The sequence below is a fragment of the Monodelphis domestica genome, chromosome 7 (genome assembly GCF_027887165.1).
Source record: "Monodelphis domestica isolate mMonDom1 chromosome 7, mMonDom1.pri, whole genome shotgun sequence".
NCBI classification, from domain to species: Eukaryota; Metazoa; Chordata; class Mammalia; order Didelphimorphia; family Didelphidae; genus Monodelphis; species Monodelphis domestica.
This window is the reverse complement of record NC_077233.1, coordinates 261,455,461-261,480,719: the sequence shown is the minus strand read 5'-3', so window position 1 is coordinate 261,480,719 and position 25,259 is coordinate 261,455,461. Positions and strand designations below refer to the sequence as shown.

At 37.6% G+C, this 25,259-nt stretch overlaps 1 protein-coding gene across 1 annotated transcript in view; it reads right to left on the bottom strand.

Moving 5' to 3' along the window:
• SHB (SH2 domain containing adaptor protein B) overlaps positions 1 to 25,259 on the bottom strand; it is a 347,704-nt gene that overhangs the window by 61,788 nt on the left and 260,657 nt on the right. Inside the window, exon 5 of the mRNA XM_001363850.4 lies at positions 19,040 to 19,159. Coding sequence (XP_001363887.2) covers positions 19,040 to 19,159 — 120 coding nt within the window. The remainder of the gene's footprint in view (positions 1 to 19,039; positions 19,160 to 25,259) is intronic.

The following is a 25,259-nucleotide window of genomic DNA, read 5'->3' as shown; positions in this document are numbered from 1 at the left end:
TCTGTTGCCTTTGCCCGGGCTGGAACAATCTCTTCCCTTAGCTCTCTGTCATTTCACAGCTTAGGTCAAGGCTGTTCTCCCTGAGACCTTTCCTCATAGCCCTCCATCCTGACCCCATGCAGAATTGCTCTTCCCCCAATGAAGCTACTTTGTATTCATGCGGTCTACTTTGTTATTATATCCATGTTGTTTTTATCCAGAAGAATGAACGCTCTTTGAGGCCAGGGTCTATTCATCTTTTTCTCTGTATACCTCAAGCTAGCATAGACCTGGCCATGGAGCGAGTGCTTAACAAATGCTTTTAAAATTTAACTAAATTTATGAGAAGGTTAATGAAAAAAAAACACACACACACATCACAAACAACCTATATGAAATTGAGGAGTGAAATAAGCAGAGCCAAGAGAACATTATAATCAGCAACAGAAATATTGTTTAAAGAATGACCTGTGTATGTTTACCTACAAAGGGAGAATGAACAAATAAAAACAAGCAAGATATATTTCTATATGTACATATACCTTTTTGCCAAATGATGTCCTCTCTAGTGCTAGAAGGGAAGGGAGGGAACTCTTAATGTAACCAACAGACAAGTAAATAAATGTTAAAAAATTTAACCAAATTGAATTTCTAGATTTATTTTGAGAATCAATATGATTGTGGCAAATTCTTAGTTACTTGTGTATTTTGAAGAAGGGGCAGGTAGGTGCACAGTGGATAGAGAGTCTGATATAGAGTAAGGGAGAAATCTTTCTGAGTTCAAATCTGGCATCAGATACTTACTAGTTATGTGACTCTGGGCAAGTCACTTAGCTCTGTCTGCCTCAGTTTTCTCATCTGTCTGATAAGCTGATAAGGAATTGGCAAACCATTCCAGAATCCTTGCCAAGAAAACCCCAAATGGGAGGGATCACAAAGAGTGAGACACAATTGAAACGGATGAACAATAAGTAGAGTTAGTGGTTATCCAGAGTACTTTTTCCCTCTTTCTTTTTGATTTTGAATATTTACCAATCACTTTTTCTTCCCTACAAGATTCTAAAGGGAGCATTTAAAAAGATAATCAATTGTTGTACTTTCTCCGCTAGCTCCTTAAAAGGCCCTGGATATTTGCCATCTAAGTTCTGCTCATTTAGATTAACTTAAATGATCTGAGTGTTCTCTTACATGTCATTTATTAAGTTTGCTTCCTAATATGCATAGATGTTTATTAACATTTATCACACATCCTCCAGTTTCCTTCATCTTTTGTGCTAAAGACCTCGAAGTTTCCAGTGAGTGTTATTATTTAAACTCCTATTTAAACTTGGCAGCAAGAGGTTTGTTTTTTTACCCCCTTCTTCCTGGGGCTCCATAGACTTCTCTTTTTTTCTTTTCCATTAGACTTACTCATTACATACAGATAACAGAATCATAGAATTGCAGAATTGGAAGAAATATCAAGGTTTATTGCCTCCCCTCACCCCACTGCTGAGTCTTGAATGCTACAACACATAACTATATACCAATGCTAGTTATTTAGCTCTAGAAATTGGAGAAAGTTATTACAAGAATCAACAAGTGTATCACAAATTTATTTACTCCAAAATAAAAACTGACATGAAGATGAAAAACAATGAACAATTCTTCCCCCAAAGAGAACTGAATGAGCTTGAAATGTCTAGCTCATGAAGCTATTAGATCCATCTTATAGAAAATGAAACTGATATTCAGACTTGGCCAAAGTTTGATGATGGGCTAAGACTTGAACAGAGATCATCTGATTCCATGGCCAGAGCTCATTCTACTATACTGCTTCCTTTATGTGGAGATGGGTAGCTAGGTAGAACAGTGGATAGAATATGGTGTCTAGAGTCAGAAAAATCTGAGTTCAAATTCAGCCTGAGACACTCTGAGCAAGTCATATCATCTCTGTCTCAATTTCTTCTAATGTAAAATGATGATGATAATAGCATCTACTCCCCAGAGTTTTTGTGAAGATTGAAGACAAGATTTGAACCCAGGTCTTCTTGACTCTACATCCGGCACTGTGTCCACTGTACTAATTAGCTGCCCCTGAAAACATTCCTTTTTCCCTTTAACTTTTAGAATCTAACTACAATGATACTTTTTTCTTGTTTTAATAAATAGATCCCACCCCTGCCCATGAGTTTTGGTTACAAAATAACAAACTATGTCGTAAAGCAGGTTTAGGAAATGCTAGCCATTAGCACAAGATGGAGGTCACAGGTGACCGAGACAGAGAATGACCAAAGGAGGATTTACAGACTTTTGTGGGCAGGTAAAACCATCCAGAGGATTGTGTCCTAACATTAGCACACTTAAACTATTTCCCACACACTCCTGGGCATTTTGTTAGGATCATACATCTGGAGCTGGAAGGAACCTCAGAGATCATCCTTTGTAGTTCAAGACCCTCATTTTACAGATAAGGAAATTGGAGGCTTGAAACATTTAAGTGGCTTGTCTGAAGTAATACTGGAAATAACCAGCAGGGGCAGGATTTGAATCCAGGTCCTCGGACTCAAATCTAGTCCTTTTCCCAATTGTGATTGTGATAAAAATGAAAATGCAATAAACACATTCACTGGAAGGTTAAAAATCAGTTGATAATTTTCCATGGAAGAGTGAAAGAGCTGACCAAGATGTAGGCAGATTAGGGAAGTAAGTGGAGATCGATACAAGGCTAATCAGGACACATGCAAATGAATTTCTGAAGTGCAGTTAGGAAAACTTAACTGAAAACATTTAATTGATCTGTAGCTGTCCCCAAAGACAGCTCAAATGCTCTCTTTAATCATCAGAGCATCAGAGTACAAAGCTGTCCTATTCACTGTAGAAGCAGGGTATGGAATATAGACAACATGTCATACCCTAGCTTTTTCTTTTATCAGCTTTTACCAAAAAGTCCAAGTTTTCATTCCCTTGGGATTCCTGATTCTTGAAGATAACACTGTGAAACCTCTCCCTAACTTCTTTCTAGAAAGGCTTTGTTTCAGCGTCCTTAAGGGAAATGATGAATTTCTAGAGGCTAAAATAATCCATCCAAACATCCATCAAGAAACATCTCATAGAAGTCCAGGTACGGCTAACCCACTTGTTGAATCAATTGGGCTGCTCTCTTTTTTGACCTAATCGGTAAAGAGTTTGAACCTCCTAACTTTGAACACATCAAAACTTCATTAAGTGGGACTACATTATGCGATCAGAATAAATAAAAGTAGGAGCACTCCTGCTCCTTACACCAGGGGTCGCCAAACTTTTTACACAGGGGGTCAAGTTCACTGGCCCTCAGACCGTTGGAGGGTTGGACTATAAAAACCTAACCCTAACCAGGTAGTAGTATACACAGTGCGGAATCCCCTTCCCCAGATCACCACTCACCATGCTGACATCTTCTACTGTGCAGTTACACAATCCTTTGTGCAGCGCCTCATTCTAAGGCAAAGGATGATGTCACTGGAAGTAGTACTGTACGTGAGCGATGCTACGTTTTGTGTGCTGCCACATACAGTGCTCCTCTCACTGACCACCAAGAAAAGAGGTGCCCCTTCCGGAAGTGCAGTAGGGGACAGTAGGGGACGGATACATGGCCTCAGGGGGCTGTATGTGGCCTATGGGTAGTAGTTTGGGGACCCCTGCCTTACACCTTCTGGATACCAGGAACTCTCCTAGGTGCTGGCTACCAAAAGAATTCTCATAGAATTGGCAAAAGGGAAAAGAGGTGTGTTTAGGAAAGAACATTTCACCTTGAAAGAGGGTCAGGACAGTGAAGCCTGAAGGGGTTTTTGAGTTTTCAAAGGAAAAACCTTACGGCCCCCACAATAAAATGGTTCAACAAACAGGTTTCAGAAACTGATGATGTGGGATACTCAAAACAAAAATGAATTGTTTTCCCTCTTCTATTTGAAGCATGTCCCATCTGCCTTGGGGGGTATTAAATGGTGCAGGCTGAACCACTACTGGGTCTCATGTAATGAAGAGAATGGAAAACAAATATCACCAAGGTGTTGGCAGAATTAAATAAATATAGTCTCAAAAAAGAATAGAGGGAAAGCAGAGGTAGCTAAATTACTAAGGCTAGTAATAATCCTTTCTACTTTGTAGTAGTTGCTTTTCTTTCCAAGAACAAAAAGTTATTCTAAGTCAAGCTCCCTTTACTGGTACAGTAATAAGTCCAATGGAGTAGGAGTTCTGGGTTCTGGTCTTGCCTCTGTTACCAATTAGCTTTGGAACCTTTAGGATCTCACTGTTCCTCATTGCTGTACTCCTTTGTAAAATGATGAGATCAGATGATCTCTAAAATCATTTTGAAAAGCCCAGTTTTTAAAGTAATTTCAGTTGTGTCAAAGTTTTCATGACCTAATTTGGGGTTTTCTTGTCAAAGATATTTGGAGTGGTTTGCTGTTTCCTTCTCCAGCTCATTTTACAGATGAGGAACTGAGACAGTCAACAGTCAAGTGACTTGCCCAGGGTCAAAAGCTAATAAGTATAGGAGGCCAAATTTGAACTCAGGTCTTCTGACTCTAGACCTGGCAGTCCATGCATTGGGCCACCTCCCCAAGCTCAAATGTTTCACCTTTTTGTTTATTAAACTACTGTTTAAAAAATTAATTTAGGTTTTTTAAAACAAATTATATGTATAAATCACTGTTGCTTTCTAAAGATTCTCTTCTCCACTTCCAACAGAACTCTTTCCTATGGCAAAGTATAGTTAAGCAAGAGAAAATCCATAATAATAATGGATTCAGTTCAAAGTTATGCCCAATACATCTTTGCTGAAAAGAGGGTAGTAAATTTCACAATCATCTTTTAAAGTTGACTGCTCAAAGTTCTTAAATCTTTCAATGTTTTCCTTACACGATTGGATCATTTTGTAAAAATGCCGCCCCCTCCCCCCCGTTTCTGCTTACTTTCCCATCAGTTATAAAATTCTTCCAAAGATTTTAAAAATTCTTCCATTTCATGGTTTCTTACAGTACCACAATATTCCATTATATTCCCAAACCATGATTTGTTCAACCTCTCTCCATACAACAGGCACCTGCTTTGTCTCTGTTTTTCCCCTATCACAAAAAATGTGGCCATGTATATTACTACATATTTGGGATATTTCCCTTTGGTTCCACCCTTCTTTGGTATATTCACTGGTATGGCTGAGTCAAAGGTAGGTCTAATTTAATGGCTTTTCTAGTATAATTTCATATTGTTTTCCTGAACAGTTAGAGTAATTCATAACTCCACGAAAAGTGAACATCAAATATGAGGCTTCACATTCACCCAGATTACAATGTAATTGGGAAATATTTGAAGAAATAAATAAAAATACAACAGAACACAGAAAATGCTAATATGTGCTTTTCTAAGTCAATATGCTGCTGTGGGGTTTAGGACCCTAATTCTATTTCTAAAGTCTCAAAAAAAATTAAAGAACTTTTTTAAAAAGGCTTACATTGTATAAGCCTGTGAACCTTTTTTGTGCCACACAAACTGTCTGATATTAATGTTCTGAGGGCATTTAACAGATGAGTACATCCCAGGTCTTTTGGTTAAGAAGCCTCAAGCCAAGATCCAACATGCCCAAGGATGCTGGTTGTGCAGTTTGGACCGTAGGTGCTGGATGACACAGAGGAACCATAATCCATCAATTTGTGCTTTGGGATGAATGCTGGATTTCACATTCTATGGGCAGACCAGTGCTAAAAGCATAGGGGTAGTGTAAAATGATGTCTGTATTTCAGGCATTTGGGTCTGCTTCAGTCTCTGGGTGGCCATGGAGGGTGACAAGAAAGCCCTTTAAGTAAATTTCTTTCCCCTTCTGAGCCTTGCTTTCCTCATCTATAAAATGGGAATAATAACGCCTCCTTTGCCTGTCTTGTAGGGCTGTGGCAAGTAAGGATCAAAGAACAGAATGGACGTGTGAATGCTCTATTAAACCGTGAAGGGCTTTACAGATGTAAGGTGCCTTTGTTCTGGTGAGGAAAAGTTCATCTGGAGAGAAGGGGCACACGGATCACCAGACCAGATGCTCCCCTCAGAGGACCGGCTATCATTTGGCTGGTGAGGAACAGAGAATCCTGCCCCTCTCCAGATATCCAGGGGGAACGATGACTCTAAAAGGAACTCAAGCCCACCCACCATGCTAGCTTGTGGTGGACAAATTCTCCCCGATCTAGGGCAAGTGAATCATCTATTTCTGTCTAGATAGACCTCTTTTGTTTTCCTGGATGGTTAATACAATTTTATTCTCCTTCCCTGTAAGGGCTGCCGGCTGGATTTCATCCATAATCCGACAGGCTAAACAGAAGGCATGTGGATTTCAGGGAGATTGGGTTGTTAAAATTTGTGAAGCAAAAGATGTACTGCTGATCCAATAGGACGGTCTCCCGTGGAGTCTCACAGCGTGGCTTTCCAAGGCAGGGGCTGCCACCGGCAAACAAAGAGCAGGTGATGTGTGACAGATTGGGCTAGAATGTAGAATTTAGGTCTAGAAAGTACCTCTAGCATGTCCTACAGGTGTTATGCTTTAAAAGACCTCCAGAAAATGAGATCACCATTCTGTGCTTTGTTTTCGCCTTTAACAACCCTCATTATTAAGAAATTGGTCCTTAAGCCTAACTTGTCTCTCAAACTGCTGTTTTAAGCTCAGTTCCTCTCACTTTGGCCTTTGTGGTAGCTGTGCAGGGCCCAGCACTCCACAGGAGGATAGGGCATGGACCCGGGCTCTAGAAAGGGGCGCACAGCTGCCTCTACAGGCATGCAGTTCGTGCCAGTTAGGTCTTGAATTCATCAATACATCTTTATCAAGATCTTCATAGAGGTTCAGCATGGTTTGTGTAAATGAACTCAAAAGCAGGATTCTTTTTTGTTACATTTATTCATTTATTTATTCCTCACTTCTCCTTCCTTTCATTCCCTCTCACTAGGTATGGTCACCCGGGTTATTTCCACCCTTACCTGGATTATTATTACACCATGGACTCCTCAGAGGTCTTCAGATTTTTGCACATGATAACCAAAAAAAATTGGGACTGGGGGCAGCTGGGTGGCTCAGTGGATTGAGATCCAAGTCTACAGATGGGAGGCCCTGGATTCAGTTCTGACTTGACACTTCCTAGCTGTGTGACCCTGGGCAAGTCACTGAACCCCCATTGCCTAGCCCTTACCACTCTTCTGCCTCAGAACCAATAGAGCATTGATTCTAAGATGGCAGGTAAGGGTTTAAAAAATTTTGGGGCTGGAGAAGCGCTGAGGAAATGTGCACCCTTCCCTACTTCTTAAAAAAAAAAAACACAACACCTCATTTTCTGTCTTGGGACCGATACTATATATTAGTTCCAAGGCAGAAGAGCAGTGAGGGCTAAGCAATCATGGTTAAGTGCTTTGCCCTGGGTCAAACAGCTAGGAAGTATCTGTGGTTAGATTTGAACCCAGGACCTCCAGCCTGGCTCTTGACTCATTGAGCCACCCAGTTGTCCTGCACCTTTCCCTTCTTTGCAGAAGCAGGGTCCTCTGGGTATAGAGTATCTATTATATGATTAGACTTAGATAAACATATCAGTCAGCTTTGTTGAATTACATTTTTCTCCCTTTGTTAAGAATTATTCCAAGAGATGGCTCCCTGGATAGGGAAAAGGGAGAGATACTGCTGGAAATAAAGGGGCTAGGAAGTAGGGATGGAATCTGTGATTTCACTGTGTATATGGCAATCCGAGATCAGGAAATTCCTTCCACCAATGTAGGTCTGCACATTCTCTGCCATTTATAGTCTCAAGAGAGCTCCCTAGAGTAGCCAGTAGCAGCCCCAAATACTCTCAAGCCAGATTAAATAAAACACAATAAACTCAGAAAATTTTAATATGCAATATTAGACACACACATTAAATAAGCAAATATTAATGTGCAATAATAGATACTATTAACATGCAACCAATATGAAGCCTTCAGGGATCCTTATGTTTATAGAATGGGTCTGGTTTCTATTGAGTTTGATGTCATTGATAGAACAGTGAGATGCTATTAGTTAGGTGGTGCAGTGGAAAGTGATGGCCACAGAATCAGGAAAACCTGGGTTCAAATTCAGCCTCAGACCCTGGGTAAATCATTTAACCCCTCTGCCTTAGTTTCCTTATCTACAAAATGGGATAGCTATAGAATCTAACTTTATAGAGCCGTTAGGAAGGTAAAATATTTGTAAAGCACTTTGCAAAGCTACCTAAAGCAATATAGAAATGCTAACTATCACCATCACTATCACCACCACCACCACCACCATCATTAGCATTAATGTCCAGGGTCACAGAGCCTCTGGGAAGCAGAGGCAGGGCTTGAACCTAGTTTTTCTGGCTTTTTGGATAGTTCTCACATAAAACCAAAATGAAAATAATTTTTAAAAAGGCTTTCCTGATGCTTATTTCTCTTCAAATTCAACTCATCCTGCAGATGACTGCTAGACTGGTCTTCCTGGGGGCACAGATCACTTCCCTGTGCAAAAACCTTGAAGGATTTACCTACTGCTTATTGAATTGAGACCAAACTCCTTGGCCTAGCACTAGCATTTCCCCACAATCTGAATCTAGATGAGTTTTTCAGCCTTGCCACAAAGTACTCTGTTATCATTTCTACGCTTCAACCCAACCAAGCAACATTTGGCATCTACTTAGCAAAACACCATGGCTACAGAATTGAGGCTTTCAAATTGTGGTGCTGGAGAAGAAATTGAGAGTCCCTTGCCCAACAAGGAGATAAAATCAGTTAATACTTAAAGAAATTAATTCAGACCATTAACTGGAATGTCAAATACAGAAGCTGAACCTAAAAATACTTTGGCCATATGATGAGAAGTTGGGACTTGTTGGAAAAGAACCTGATCTTGGGAAAGACTGAAAGCAAAGAGAAGGGGATGGCAAAGGAGGAGATGGATAGATAGTGTCAAAGAATCAATGGACAAACTTTCAGAGATGGTGTGGGAGAGAAGAGCCTGCAGTGCTATGGTCCATGGGGTTGTGAAGAGCCAGATATGACCGAATGACCAAATGACATGTCTTGAAGGACATTGAAAAGACAAAAGGGAAACAACAAGAAACTTTCATTCTACTTGGGGGTGGGACAGAGTTTACAATATTAAATGGGTAACTGCACATAGTAATCTGAGGAGGGAGAGGGCTCTGGCAACTAGAGGGAAAGACTTGCTATAAGAGGTGGCAGAGGAGCTGAGCTTTAGGGAAGATAGGGAGTCCATAAGGCAGAAGCATTCTAAGCATGGGAGATGGTCGGAGCAGAGGAACAAAGGTGGGAGATAAAACACTGATTTTGTGGAACAGAAAGTAGGCTGATTTTGCTGGAACACATAATTCATGAAGAAGACTCTCATGAAATAAGCCTGGAAAGATGGAAAGGCTGAAGTTAGAATGTGAAAAGATTATATGCCAAATGAGGGAGTTTGCATTTTATCCTAGAAGCAAGAAAGAGCCATGGAATGGTCTTCAGCAGAGGGAAAACATAGCAGTCCAGCCAACCTGGATGCGTAGTACCTTTCTTCCTATTATTTCCTATAACTGGAATACCCTTTTCTGTCATTGGTCCCAACTTTGGTGACATTCTCTAATTCAGATGAATAGGGTAGTTAGGTGATGCTATGAACTGAGGTTAGGAAGACTCATCTTCTAGAGTTTTAAGTCTGGCATCAGATACTTAATGACTGTGAGACCCCAGGTATGTCACTTTATCCTTTTTGTCTCAAATTTTCCATTGGGCTCTGGTCTTTTCACCATTGATGTTTGAAAGTCATTGAATACTCATTTCCCCACCTGAAGGATGCTCTTTTGCTTAGCAAGTGATTCTTGGTTGAAGTCCCAGCTCATTGGTCCTCTGGAATATCATCAGGCCCTCCAAACTTTTAATGTAGAAGCTGCTAAGTCTTGTTATCCTGATTGTGACTCCATGATATTTGAATTGTTTCTTTTTGGTTGTTTGCAATATTTTCTCCTTGATGTAGGAATTATGCAATTTGGCTATAATATTCCAGGGAGTTATACTTTTGGGATCTCTTTCAGGAGGTGGTCAGTTTGATTGATGGATTCTTTCAATTTCTATTTTGCCCTCTGGTTCCAGACTATTAGGGCAATTTCTGTTGATAATTTCCTGAAAGATGATGTCTAAGTTCTTTTTTAAAATTTTAAATCATGGCCTGCAATTATTCCAATAATTCTTAAATTATCTCTCCCAGATTTATTTTCTATGCCAGTTGTTTTTCTCATGAGATAGTTCACATTTTCTTTTATATATTTTTTGTTCTTCGGACTTTGTTTGTTTCTTGATGTCTTGTGGAGTCATTAATTTCCATTTGCTTGATTCTAACTTTAAAGACATGATTTTCTTGAGTTAGCATTTGTACTTCTTTTTCCATTTGGCCAATTCTACTTTGTAAAGAGTTCTTTTCCTCAGTGATTTTTTGGTACCTCTTTTTCCAAAGGACCAATTCTGTTTTTCAAGAAGTTTTTCTCTTAAGTGCATTTTTGTATATCCTTTTCCATTTGGCCAATTCTACTTTTAAGTTTCTTCTTTAGATTTTGGGGCTATTTTACCAATTGACTTATTCTCTCTGTATGTGTTTTTATGGTATTCATTTCTTTAGGATTTTTTTTGTGTGCCTGCTTTACCAAGTTGTTGACTTCTTTCAAGATTTTCCTGTATCACTCATTTCTTTCCCTAATTTTTTTCTACCTCTATTATCATGATTTCTAAATTCCTATTTGAGCTCCTCAAATAATTCTTTTTGGGCTTGAAATAAATTCATATTTTTCTTGGAAGCTTTGGATGCCATAGTGTTACATTTGTTGTCTGTTTCTGAGTCTTCCCTGTCATCAAAATAACTTCATATGGTGAGCTACATTTCTTTTTTGTTAACTCATTTTTCTGCCTTTTTCTTTTCTTTTAGTTTAAAAAATGGTTAAAGTTGGGATCTGTAACAATGGTGAATAGAGCACTACTCCAAGCTTCAGGCTTTTTATGTAGCTGCCTTCAGAGTGCCAGCTCTGAGGATCTATCTGCTTTCAGGTCCTCCAAAGAGGTATAAGAAGAGATGTGTTTAATACTCTCCCAGCCTGTGCTCTGGTCTGTGAGTAACTCCAAGCACTCTTTTACCCCTTGGAACTGTGACCATGTAGCTGCAAGTTGGTGCTCCTCCTCATCCTGAGACCATGCCCCTAGGCTGAGACCTGGTTCTGTTTATAGGCAATGCCACAAGAGTCTTGCACTCTCCAGAGCCAGCAAAGGGACCCTTGAAATCTCCTTCTGAGCAGTTGTCTGACCCCCTTACTGTCTGTTGCTGAGAGTTCTGGAAGCCTTGTCTACTGCTTCAGCTTTGGCCATGGGGTCTTTTGCCTTGGTGCTCTGTGCTCTACCTCCACTCTGGTGCACTAGATCCCTCCTGCCAGTCTTCTAAGTTGTTTTGGACTGGAAAAATTACTTCACCTTATTTTTTTGGTGGGATGCTGCTGCTCCAGAATTCACTTTGAGGTGTTATATCATAGTTTTTTTTGGAAGATAATTTGATAGAAATCAGATGGACTCCAGCACCTCCTCTGCCATCTTGGCTGCACCAATCCCCTCCACTTTGGCTCCTGTTAATGCAGGCTTTAATAAAAAAGATGAGGAAGCTTTAAGCTAATTATGCTCTTTTATTGATCTCCACCTGCATCACTCCAACAAAAAACAAAACAAAACTTCCCTTCTGTCATTGATCTCTAAAGGGAATGTTTGCTCAGAAAAGAAAAAATCTGGTTGCTAGATAATCATATGGATTACATTATTTTAAAATATGTATATGTACACAAATTTATATTAAATATTTATATGTACTTAAAAACTCTTGCTTTCTGTCTTAGAATTGATACCAAGTATTGGCTCCAAGGCAGAGTAGTGGTAAGGGCTAGGCAATGAGGGTTAAGGGACTTGCCCAGGGTAACATGACTAGAAAGTATCTGAGTCCAGATTTGAACCCAGGTCTCAAGGCTTGGTTCTCTACCCAGTAAGGCATCTCATCTATACAAAAAAAATTTTTTTTAAGGAGAAAAAAGTATAATGAGAAGGCTCACTATGGAGTTTAAGGTACTAACGTTTGTTTTCCCTTAAGGTTGAGTTGTCCTCTTCTCTGGAAAGGAGTTGGCTTTGTAGAACTAAATTATAATTTTTTTGATTCTTGTAGAGGAGAATGCCATATCCTAATTGATTTGTGGTTTAACACACTGATTTTTCTTCAATGTGATAACTGGCTTGATTATTAATTTGTTGGATTGAATGTGAAAATTATTACGTGTTTAAGGCACCAAGGACTCCTTGGAGAGTACTAGGCAACACATATACAGATGAACAATATTAATTTTTTTAAGATAAGTCATAATTGAGTAGGTTAAAAGTGACATTTGTCATCAATCTTCAACAGAGAGAAATTTGTAATTTGGCTCATAAGGAATTGTGAGGAGGAAAGGCTGGCTGTGGGAGAGCTGGGTGGCCTGAGAGCCAGGCCTGGAGAAGGGAAGGTCCTGTGTTCAAACTGGCCTTAGATACTTCCTAGCTATGTGACCCCAGGCAAGTCATTTAACTCCAACTGCCTAGTCCTTACTGCTTGTTCTTCTGCTTTGGAATCCAATACTTAGTATCAATTCTAAGACAGAAGGTAAGGGTTTTAGAAAAAAAATCATATGATCCTCTGGTGGTAAGAGATAATTTGTTCCATGGGTTCCTAATTCCTGGGGATGATAAATAAAAAAAAAACCCAAACATAAATGAAACAGGGTGTCCCAAAAGTCATGGAGTCATTTTAAGCAACAAAAACTAGTTTGTTATTGTTGTTCAGTCATTTGAGTCATATCTGAGTCTTCATGACCACATTTGGGGTTTCTTGGCAAAGATACTGGAATAGTTTGCTATTTCCTACTCTAGCTCACTTGACAGATGAGGAAACTGAGTCAGCCTGGATTAAGTGACTTGCCCAGGATGACACAGCTAGTAAATGTCTGAGACTGGATGTGAACTCAGGTCTTCTCTGCCTCCTGGCCCAGAACTCTATTAGGATACCTTGATGGCTTCAAACAGCATTAAGACTTTTGGGACACTATATTTAGATAGTTCTTTCAACATAATTGGTTTCCCCCTCACAATCCTATTTATTTTATTTCATGACTTTAAAAACATTAATTTGAGAAGGACTCCATCAGCCTTAGCAGACTGCCAAAGGGGTCCAAGATACTAAAAAGTTAAGAACTTTTAATGTATTTTTTTTTAACTTAGAAGAAAATTGAGGCTTTTAAGGGAAGACTTTTCCCTGGGTCATATAATGAATTCATGGTGGGTGGAGTTGGGACTAGAACTTGGGTCTTAAGTCCTTGAGTCTAATGATTTTTCCTCTTTAGTCTTATATTCCCCTATTCCCCCCAAAATGAAAGAGATGGCAATAGCTTTAGGAATAACTATGTGTGGAAATTGATTTTGGAAAGCTGCCCTGAAATGAATTTGGAGGACAAATCTCGGAGCAGAATGGGAAGCTAGTTATAAACAATAAAAAGTCAGGAAGCATGAGGAAACATACAAAGGAACATATCTATTTTATCTTGTTTACTGGGACAACGTTCCATTCACAAACAACTAGATCTTCATTTATCTTCTTATTAGCCAGAAATGTTTGATATGTGAATCCTGAGAAGGTGGTAGGGAATGCAAGATTTCCTAGGGGGTGGCTTTGCTTGCAATAACCAAAAAACACAAATAAAAAGCTCCCAACTTCAGTAGGTTCAGTACCAAACAAGTTGAGTGAAAGAACTCTACATAATGTAATTCTTACAGAAAAATAATGCTGAAGACCAATTTACTAGACCGTCAATTCCCATCTTTCCATTCATTCCCGAGCTGGCCACTGCAGTCCCACTCCCCTCATATTTTGGACTATCTTTAGCCCCAACAATGCTGCTATGATTTTGAGACTTTGAAATTTACTTTTTCATTTTGGTGGTGGTGGAGGAGGTTTGAGGGAGTTCCTATTTCCAGGATAAGTGGAGGGCTAAGTTTCCTATTCCTGACACTTCTGAGTTTTCTCTTTTTTGCAATTAAGCCTGGGATGTGGCCCAAAAGACATTCTGCTACCAGGCAAGTTGAGGGCCTTGAATCAGACTAGACATCTCTTTCATTTTGAAGGGGAGTGGGGAGATATAAGTCTGAAGAGGACAAAATATTAGACTCAAGGACTCAAGACCCCGCTTCTAGTCCTAACTCCACCACGAATTCATTACATAACTCTGGGGAAATAAGTCTTCTCTTTCTCCTCCATTAAATGTAGATAGTGGGTTACATTAAAAGTTTAAACTTAACCTTTTTAGTATCATGGAACCCTTAGGCAGTCTGCTATGGACCCCTTCTCAAAATAATGTTTTTAAAGTCATGATATAAAAGACATAGGATTACAAAGGAAACCACAAGAAGGAGAAAAGTAGGTGGTGAGTGGAGGAACACAGAACCTGAGAAAGTAAAAGAGGGAGGACACTAGACTCATTTTTGACTAAAAGTAACTAATAGAGAAGGAAAAAGATAGCTAGGAGATAGAAGTTTTGAAAGAGACTCAAATGCAAAGTTTCTTATAAAATCTAATTTATTATTTTTGAAATAAAAAGCATTTATTCTCATTCTGTCTCGTCCTCACCCCCATTCCCTTGATAAAGAAAAAAGAAACAAAGAAATGCAACGTGTGTGTGTGTGTGTGTGTGTGTGTAGTCAAGTGACTATATATTTTCCTCAGCGGCCATATCCAAAGATCTATGGGCAAAGTCTTCTCAGAGTATAACTCTCAGGTGTGTGTGGCCATTGAATCTTTAATCAGGATCCTGGCAGGTTGCATAACAATTTAGAAAGTCATATATTAACATTTTTCCATGTTTTATTGTATTCTTACTTATTTTATTAAATATTTACCAATTATATTTGATTCTGGTTAAGGCCATATTGGGTTGAATGTTTGACACTTCTGAGACAGTAGCACAAAGGACAGTGGAACCAAGAAGACTGGAATTGGTATGAGAATTTATCATATCGGTTATTTGGAGCATCCTGTAGCAATGTTTCAACTGGCTACTCTTGACCTCTGAGACATACAGATCTTGTTCCACCTTGGATAAGGAGTCAGAAAGAAGAGAACTGGCAGCAAGTGCTGGGGAGGGACTGAATAGGGTTGGAACTTCTGAATGGAAGGGAATGATGACAAGCACATTTTCAGTAGACCTCATAGAAAAATCAGCAAGCTGATTGAGAAGACAGGAGTAAGCATTTGAAGAAAAGTGGACAAATGCTTTTCAACAAAGGAAACTAAGGTTAGCACAACAAATTTGGCAAGTCCTTTGGAAAAATCAAGGGGGTACTCCAGACTGGTTGAGAAGAGCAAAGAAACAAGGGAAGATATTAAAGAAATAGGGTCAGAAATTAGAATTGTTAATCCAGCCTCAGCCACTTCCTAGCTGTGTGACCCTGGGCAAGTCACTTGACCCTCATTGCCTACCCTTACCACTCTTCTGCCTTGGAGCCAATACCCAGTATTGACTCCAAGACGGAAGGTAAGGGTTTAAAAAAAAAAAGAAATTAGAATTGTTGGATTAGAGAAGACACTTTGACAACACAAGTCAGGCATCTTTATGCTGTCTCTAACTGGGAGAGGAGGTGGAAGAATGTTTGGAAAGGGATGACGTAGACAAAGTAGAACATGGGTTCATAGAATCCAAAGAATTACAGTTATCTAACAAAGTCAAAAGAAAAATGAAGAAAGGATAAGAAAAAAAAAGCTGAATTCCTCAGATTATGGTTATAAAACACTTCCCAATGTATCATGATGTTCTCCATCAAGAATTAGTATTCTTGGGAATAGACTAGAGAATGGTGGCAGGAATAGGAAGGGGGTGGAGAGAAAATACTTTTTAGAAAGTGAATTTAATAATTAATATCACTTAAATAGATGAATGGGTAAGATGGGGCAGGAAGGATAAGGCACCTAAATGCTTATCTGAGCTTAGGAAGGAAAATATTAAATAAATGATAGAGGAAGAGAAAGAGACAGGGAGAGAAAAGAGACAGGGAGAGGGAGAGGAGGGGGAGAGAGAGAGAAGTAGAATGAGAACAAAAATACAAGTAAACCTAAGGAGTCTGGCATTGGGCAGGATAATTGAGAAGGGATCTGGAGTGGGGGAAGAAGTTAAGATTGGTATTAGATTTGTAGAAACAAATGGCAGAGACTAAGTGTTGACTTATAAAAGGAGGTAAATTTATATTATAAATCTATATACATATAAATAACTGATAGAAGTAAATATGAAAACATTTATAACCCTAAATGTAAGCAGACATAAAACAATTAGAAATTGCTACACAAATGTCAGCACAACTGAGAATTCAAAGGAAACTAATGAGAATAAACAATAACATAAACTATTTGATTAACAAAACAAGAAAGACTTCTTAACTCAATTTCAGAAAAAGAACATGAGAAAAACACAAATGAGTGACCAAAAGGGAAAAAATAATCTGGTCAGGTAGGTTTACAAATGAATTCTAATTCTATTAAACATTTAAAGAATAATTGATGCAAATGCCACAAAATTTCTCTCAAAATAGAAAAAACCCTGCCCAACTCCTCTTATGAAATGATTAAAGTTTTTATATTCAAACAGGTGGGAAACACAAAACAGAGAGACCTGTAAACCAACCTCTCCACTGAAAAATTGATGCAAAAAAAGTTAAGCATACACCTAAGAATACATAAATATATCCAGAAAATAATTCACTAAGACTGAATTGGATTTAGACCAGGTTTGTAAGAATGGTGCAACACTAGGAAAACAATGAAGATAATTAATTAATCACATAAACAACCAAGATAACAAAAACCACTTGCTTATTTCAATAGATACAGTAATACCTTTGACAAAAATCTGTAGTCTTTTATGTAAAAAATTCTAAAAAATACAGGCACAGAAAGGTTCTTCTTTCATGTGATCAAAAGCATATATCTAATATCAAGAGTCAAATATCAACTTGTCAAAATCACACAGCATATGAAAAACATAAATCTAAACCAGGTGCTAGAATGTTCAAAATCATATAGAATATCAAAAAACCAGTTGCTATGAAATTGTAATGGAGAATGACTAGGTTCTTTTCCAGTACAAATAAAGACATTCCCATTCCCTACTATTATTTGACATAGTTATAGAAATGCCAGTTATAGCAATAACATGAAATAAAAAAAATAAAAACACTGACCAAAAGGATACACAATTATCTCTATTTGCAACCAACAGAGTGGGTGTAATTAGAAAAGTGCAGAAAACTAGTGAGGGAACTGAGATGATTAATGGCAAGAATGCAGGATTCAAAATATATGTATATTGTTAGCATTTCTATACAATATAAACAAAAATCAGGAAGAAATGACAAGAGCCATTCCATTCAAAATAATTATAAAATATACAAACTGTCTGATTTAACTTATGTGCCCCCCACCCCACACATGATTTATATAAATACAACTTTTGACAGAAATAAGAGAGAATGAAAAGAAATGGGGAGATATTCAGTGCTCAGGTTTGGTACATGTCAATATAATAATAAAAATGACAACACTATCCAAATTGATATGGAGCTACACCAATGAAATTATCAAGACTATGCTTAGAACTAGATTAAAAAACCCCAATTCATTTGGAAGGTTTATAATCTCAAAAAAATGAGAAAAAGTTATGAGCAGAAAGGGCATAATATTACCAAATGTCATTTTATATTATAAAGCAGTGATCATTAAGTTTATCATTAAGTTAGTTAAAAAACAGAGAAGTAGATCCGTGGAACAGACTAGCTAAGCAAGAAACAGAAGTAATAAAAATTAGTAGTTCTGTGTGTTTGATAAATCAACAAACACAATTTACTGGGGAGAAGATGTCCTTTTGACAATAACTGCTGGGAAAATAGGAAAGCAGTTTGGCAGAAACGAGGATTAAACCAATATCTTATACCACATATCCCAATAAATTCAAACTGAGTACATTACTTAAATACCATGTTTTATTATTATACTATTATATGTATATATATTATATATACTATTAAAAAAAGATAATGAGATAAGGTAACCTTTCACCACTACAGTTATGGGAAGAATTCTTAATTAAAAAGGGATAAAAGAGATTATAAAAAATAAAGCAGACAACTTTGATTATGTAAAACATTCAATATGCTATCAAAGGCAAGGAAAAATGGAGAGGCACTTGGGTCCTTATGTTTTGCATTTGTTGGTTTGGGAAGACCAGATTTGACTCCTGTCTCTACTTCTACTTTCTGCTCATCTGTAAAATGAGGGTTTGGATTAGATAATCACTAAGATCTTTTCCAGATTCTGATTTCATTTAAGATAAAAAAATCAATTGAACAAAAAAACTCAAAACAATATCAAGGCCATAAAAATCAGAAGAGCTTAAACAAAAACTAAAAAGCAACCCTTTGTTCTTAACTTTGAGCCATTCCGTTTGAAAGGTCTCCAAAACTTTGTATAAATGCCTCATTCATGAAGAATCAGTAATGAATAATTTTTGAATCAAATGCTAAATATAAAATATAGAATGCGTTTATATATATTCCCCAAAATATCAAATCCTGTAATGATCTTCCAAGACTGGGAATAAAATTAAAACATAGTAACTTAAATATAATACCAAAGCCTACCAAAAGATAAAAAGGATCATTTTCATATCAAAAATGGGAGAAAAAACAAGTATATTTTAATCTTTTGGAAAAACAAAAGCAAACATTAAAAATTCCTTCATGTCCCAAGAACATAAGATCAAATCCAAGATTGGCAACTTAGAATAGTACAAACTCTTGGTGGAAGATAGGCTAAAATTCCTTGGGGTGCCTTAAAAAAACTTCTTTGAACTTTAGCTGTCATGAGTTGGCTAAAGAAGAGATTAAGAAATTGGGCGCCAGAAAGGTATGATTAAACTGTACTTACTTCAGTGACAGAGAATAGTCATGCTTGCTTGTCTGGCTATTTCTTACAAGGTAGCTACACTCTTTACACAACCGGAGGAGATTTTCGGCATCTGTTCTGCTGATTGCTCCATGATACCAGCTTAAAAAAAAGAAAGGCAAAAAAGGTATATTTAATTAAGCACACAGCAGAAAAACCACACATTTGAAAGAATAAACAATTTATTTCCAAAATAGGGAAATTTCACAAAGATGGACATTAAGAGTTCTCTTTTGCTATGAGGTGACAGCTGTGATGCCATTACTTGGGGCTCATTACACAGAGCATTAATCAGTTGGAACGGGATTACAGCAAACTGTTAACGTATTGTTGCCAAACAAATTTGGTATTAATTGGCTATCTGGGAATCACACTATCACTCATTTTTGTGGGATCAATAATATAAAAGAGCTATAGATTACCCAGGAGGGAGAATGCTATCAGCTGGAGCAGGGATGGGGAACTATATTTCTGGTTGAGGCAGAGTAGTATGGTGGAAGCAGGTTGGACTTGGAGACAGAGGGTCTGGGTTTGAATGCTAGCCCTGTTTTTACTACTAGTGGAAAATAAAGCACTTTTTATGTCTTTTAACCTCAATTTCCTCATCAGTAAAAATAGGGATTTGTCTGAGAGGACCTCTAAAGTCACTTCTTTTAAATCCTAGGAAAACCACAGGAAAAAAATCTCAGTGGAAGGTGACACCCATTTTTCTTTTGAAGAGAAAAATCTAAAACCTGTCATTTACTTTAAAAATGCTTATTTTTTTCTTCCAAATTTTATTTTTTCTCAAAAAAAAAAAAGCATTTTATCTCATATTCTCCCCCCTAGTATTATGAATTCAAGAACTGTTCCCTATTCAGTGTTGTAAAAGGTATCTTATCCCCTGCTTCTGTATTTTTTAAAAAAATGAAATGACCTTTTCATCTAGTTCCTTTATCCATCTGGAGCTCACTGTGGCACATGGTGTTAGTTGCTGGCCTAAACTGAATTTCTAGCAGACTGCTTTCCTGTTTTCCCAGCTGTTGGTTGAATAGTTAGTCTAAGTTTATCCCAGAAGTTAAAGTACTTGGATTTGTAGAACACTAGACTATTATTATATTCATTTGCTTCTGGATCTTGTATATCAAATGTGTCCCTAAGATCAACTTTTCTGTTCTTCTCAATAAGTATCAAATAGTTTTCATTACTGTTTTGTAACAAAGTTTGAGATGAGCCTGCCAAGCCTCCTTTCCCATATTTTCTCCAGTAGGCTCCTTTACTTTCTTGATCCTCCAGATGAATTTGGTCATTTTCTTCCTAGTTCTATAAAGTAAATGCTTTGATATAGTTTGACCAGTATGACACTGATCTGTAAATTAAAATGACCTGTAAATTAGGTGGTGGTATCCTTTTAATTAAATTGGCAGGGTCTAACCATGATCAATTAATATCTTTCCAATTATTGAAATATGGAGGCATCGATCGAGGTAGTCCCATGAAAAGAACCCTGGACCAGAAGCCAGGAAAACTTGAGTTTACATATGGCCTTGGACATTTATTAGCTATGTGACTCCCTAGACAAGTCATCTAATATTCATTTGCCTTAAGCTACTGGAGAAAAAAATGGCAAACTACTTCAGTGTTTTGCAGGGGGCAGGGACACCCATAGAAAGTATTAGGATACTGTGTGGTCTATGGGGTCATGAAGAGTTGGACACAACTGAACCTCCAAACAACAACAAATCATTTAAATATATCTTCATTTTTGTTGTGTTTTTCACTTGTATTTATAGAACTATTGGGTAGGTGTATGTCCAAATTTTTTTTAAACATACACTAGCTATTTTGAATGGAATTTCTCTTTCTGTTTTGTTTTTGTTTTTCATATAACCTAAGCAGTCTTTGAAGGGAGAAAGCAAAGTGGAATAGTTGCTTGAATGAGCCTGGAATCAGGAAGCGCTGGGTTCAAATCCCCTCCCCCATCCACTTATAAGTTGTCTGACAAGTTATTTAATTTCTATGTTCCTCAGTTTATATAACTGTTCAAAGAGAGAGTTGGAGCTGATGACCTCTTAAGTTTAAATCTTATGATCCTAAAGTAGTTTAAAAAAATCTCATAGAATCTCAGAGTTAGAAAATACCAAAGAAGTCCAAACTTTATCTAAACAAGGATACCCTTCATAAAAAACCTGAAAAGTGGTCACTAAGCTTTTACCTGAAGACTTAAGAGTGTGGGTTTTGCCATTCATTCAATCAATGAAATTTGTTAATTTTATGCTAGTAAAAAGTGATAAGAAAAAAATAGCAAAGTCCCCGTCCTCAAGAAACTCACATTCTCTGGAGGAGAAACAATAAATTTATGGATAACCTGATACCAAAATACACATAAGAAACAGTGAGAAAGAAACATTAGTTGAGAAGACTTTGGACTTTGACTAGATTAAATAGCTGGATAACCATATTTGTTAACTGTATGCACAAACAAACAAAAAAAACCCAGGGGGGAAAATCTGCTGAGCTGTGTATAATTGGACTTTCTTTTTCTATCTTTACCTATTTGCACATTTTTACCTTAATAACATACTATGGCCAACTAATGAAGACTCAAAGGATTTGGTGCAAAGATACATTGCAGACAACATAAGAGAGGAATGGCATGAGAGAGCGAGGAGACTGATATACAATTGCATTGAAAAACCACCAATTTCTGTCTGCTTGATTTGGGTTTAAAGTTCTGAAAAAAGCCCATTACTATAAGGATCTAAGTTTATAAATACTACAAAAACTGCAGAAATGGGTTGATGAATGGGCTTGAGTGAATCTGGGTTTTCTTAACTGCTAGTCTATGGTTTTTATTTCTCTTTGTACAAAGGGTGACCCATAGCGTGTCTACAAGGTTTTAGTTAGCTCTGCTACTGGCTAGCTGTGTGACTTTGGGCAAAACATTGCAATATAAGGTTTGCAAAATGCTTAAAAAAAAAACAAACAAACTACACACCCACATCCACACACAAACAAACAACCCTTACTTTATGTCTTAGCAACAGCTCTAAGGCAGGAGGGCAAAGGCTAGGCAAATGGAGTTAAGTGACTTGCTCAGGGTCACAGAGTTATTAGGAAGTGGCTGAGACAAGATTTTGTACACAGATTCTATTACTTTCAGATGTAACTCTTTATCTACCTAGCTGCCTTGCCTAAAGGGCTTTATAAATATGATCTCATTTTATCCTCCCAACAATGCTGGGAGCGAGGTGCTATTATTTTCACCCCAATTTTACAGATAAAGAAACTGTACCAGACGGAAGGTAAGTGACTTGCCCAAGTGTCCAAGGCAGACTTAAGTCTTCCAGAGAACAGTGCTCTAACCATTGTGCTACCTGACTGGATGATTTATAAAGTCAAATGATCGCAGATCAAGAGTTGGAAGGGTCTTTTAATCATTTTATTATTTATTAATTTTTATTGACTAATTATTTACTACTCTTCAATTACTAATACTTTATTAATTATTAATATTAATATTTTATTATATTACAGATGAGGAAACTGAGGCTCAGGTAGGTTAAATGACTTGTCCAAGATCGCACAGTAAGAGTCATTAGTGGATTCTGAACCTAGGTCCTTTAACTATAGTGTGTTATCCTCTTTCCTATGCAATTCTATGTTGTTTTTTAAAAAATTTTATTAAAATCGAAAATTTTTATTTAATTAATTAAATTAGAATATTTTCCCAAGGTTACATGATTCATGTTCTTTCCCTCCCCTCCTCTCCCAGCATCATAGCCAATGTGCAATTCCACTGAGTTTTACATGTATCATTGATCAAGACCTATTTCCATATTATTAATATTTGCACTAGAGTGATCATTTAGAGTCAACATCCTTGATCTCATCCCCATAGACCCATGTGATAAAGCAGTTGTTTTTCTTCTGTGTTTCTACTTTCATAGTTCTTTCTCTGGATATGCAATTCTGTTTTTAAAAGCATACTACAGAGGGTAGCTAAGTGGCTCATAGTGGAATAAGAGCCAGAGATAGAGACAGGAAATCCTGGGTTCAAACCTGGCCTCATGAACTTCCTAGCTGGGTGACTCATGGGAAGTTACTTTCCCTGACTGCCCAATTCTTGCTGCTCTTCTGTCTTAGAAATGATGCTGACAGAATTTTTTTTTTAAAGAGTATATGAGCTCAGTATGAGAAGTAAAGACAGGATACATAAACTAGACACAATTGTGTTTAAAGATAAGGCACCTATTTGTTGTTAAGAGTTTTTATTAATTTCTCCTTTTTTATATTTAACAGGAAAAGGAGTAATAATATTTTTCAATAAAAGACCCCTTGCTGTGTAGGTTGTCAGTTAGATACTCCCTGCTGTGCCACTTGGCAGTGAGTGACAGCTAGAAGGGTGTGGCTGAGTGTGGTTGGTAAGTTGCAGAATGTTGGAAGGGTGTTTTGTCTCTGGGTCTCCTGGGAAGAGGTTGTACTGGTAGCACTCTCTCTGGTTGGAGACAGAGAATGGAATTAAAGCCTTAACAGCCTTATTGATTATTAATAACCTGGGTAGATAAGGTGGATAGACAGTAATTATATTATCAGATAGAATAGGAGAGTAGGTGTGGGCTTTGACCTAGCCCTCTGAGGCAGATAGATTTAGGATTTTTTAGAGAAATTTAGTTAGGATTGGGATCTAGGATACAGTTACAAGCTATTGTAAGATTACTTTCACTTTCCTATTTCCTATCCATATTTCCTAATAATAAACTAAATATTTTACGTCTAATAAACTGCACAGTGGTTTTTGTTCAAATTGCTACCCCCCCCCCCAGATTTAATCCTTCACATTGTATATGTGTTAACATATTTCACTGAATCTGCTCATACTAATGTGGACAATGACCACAAAGGTGCCTTAAGCTAGTCATGCTTTCTCATCCAGAGGACTCATTCCTCTCTTCCAAGAAACTCTCAATTTGTATTCTTTACAACTCTCAGATAATTGTGTAGTTATAAAGACAACTGTGTAGTGTGCTATAGAAAATAATATTCTTGTTCATAAAGATTTTGGAAAGGTGAAAAAGTATTTATGTAGTGCTGGGAAAATAATCTACCACACCGAGATAAACAATTTAGATGAATAAAATCAAAAAAGTCAACATTTCCAAGTCAAAGTAGAAAGTTGGATTTTATTGGAAGAGGGCCAAGTCTCCCAAGAAAACCAGACTCTTGCACACATTACATTGTTAACCCACTCCAAGAGACAAAAACAAGATGGCCGAGGCCCGGTTTATATACTGTTACAATAACAAACAAAATATTTCCATACAAGGTGCATGAGTTTTATCACAAGGCATAGCATCATTTAGACCTTCTTAGGAAACAGTTACCCAACAACAAAGCTGATTGGTTAGTTCATTTTAGGAAACCTCATATCTGTTCAAAGGTTAGCTCACAAGGCAATACCCTTATTAAGAGAAATAACCATTACCTAAAATGCATGTGATCTGGGGGGAAGGATGTTATTTGTGGTTAATTCCAAAAAGGGAAAGGTGTAGATGTTTGAACCATATCTGGACATGAAACTCAGAGGGTCAGTACCTTATGACTAAGAGAGTGCTTACTCTGTAACTAACAAGGGAGGGGCTGAAAATCCCCTTGAAAGCAGTTTTATACTTTAGAAAACTATAGATTAGAAATCCTTATAAAAATCTTGAATTCTACTAATTGTAATAAGTTTATGATGGGATTATACTAATGACTTTAGAATTACAATATTGATTATCTTAAACCTATCACTAAAATCCAATCAAGCATAAGGGGGTAGGGGTCTATAGTTTGGTCACAACTGAAAACTTTCTGGTTCCTTTTGGGAGTTAGGAGAGAAGTGGACATTTAGGGCCAATTCTATCACCGGTGACTCTAGGAAGCTGCATGTTCCATGTGCAGTGGCTACCGCTGGCAAAAACATCTAGGTAGATGGGCTAAGCCATTTGGAGGGTAACCAAAGAGCCACAAATTTGTTGGTGGGTTAGGGGGATGTCTAGTACAAAGCATGTAAGACTGTCCAAGTGGAATGGATGGATGAAAACGGTTTCAATGGCCATTAAGGGACTAAAAAAAAGGTACTGTGGACAAACACTTAGATCTTGGTTGGACATCAAAGCTGCCATGGTCATCTACTGCCTGCCAGGCATTGCCAATTGTCATGACTTTTGTCCTGCTGCTA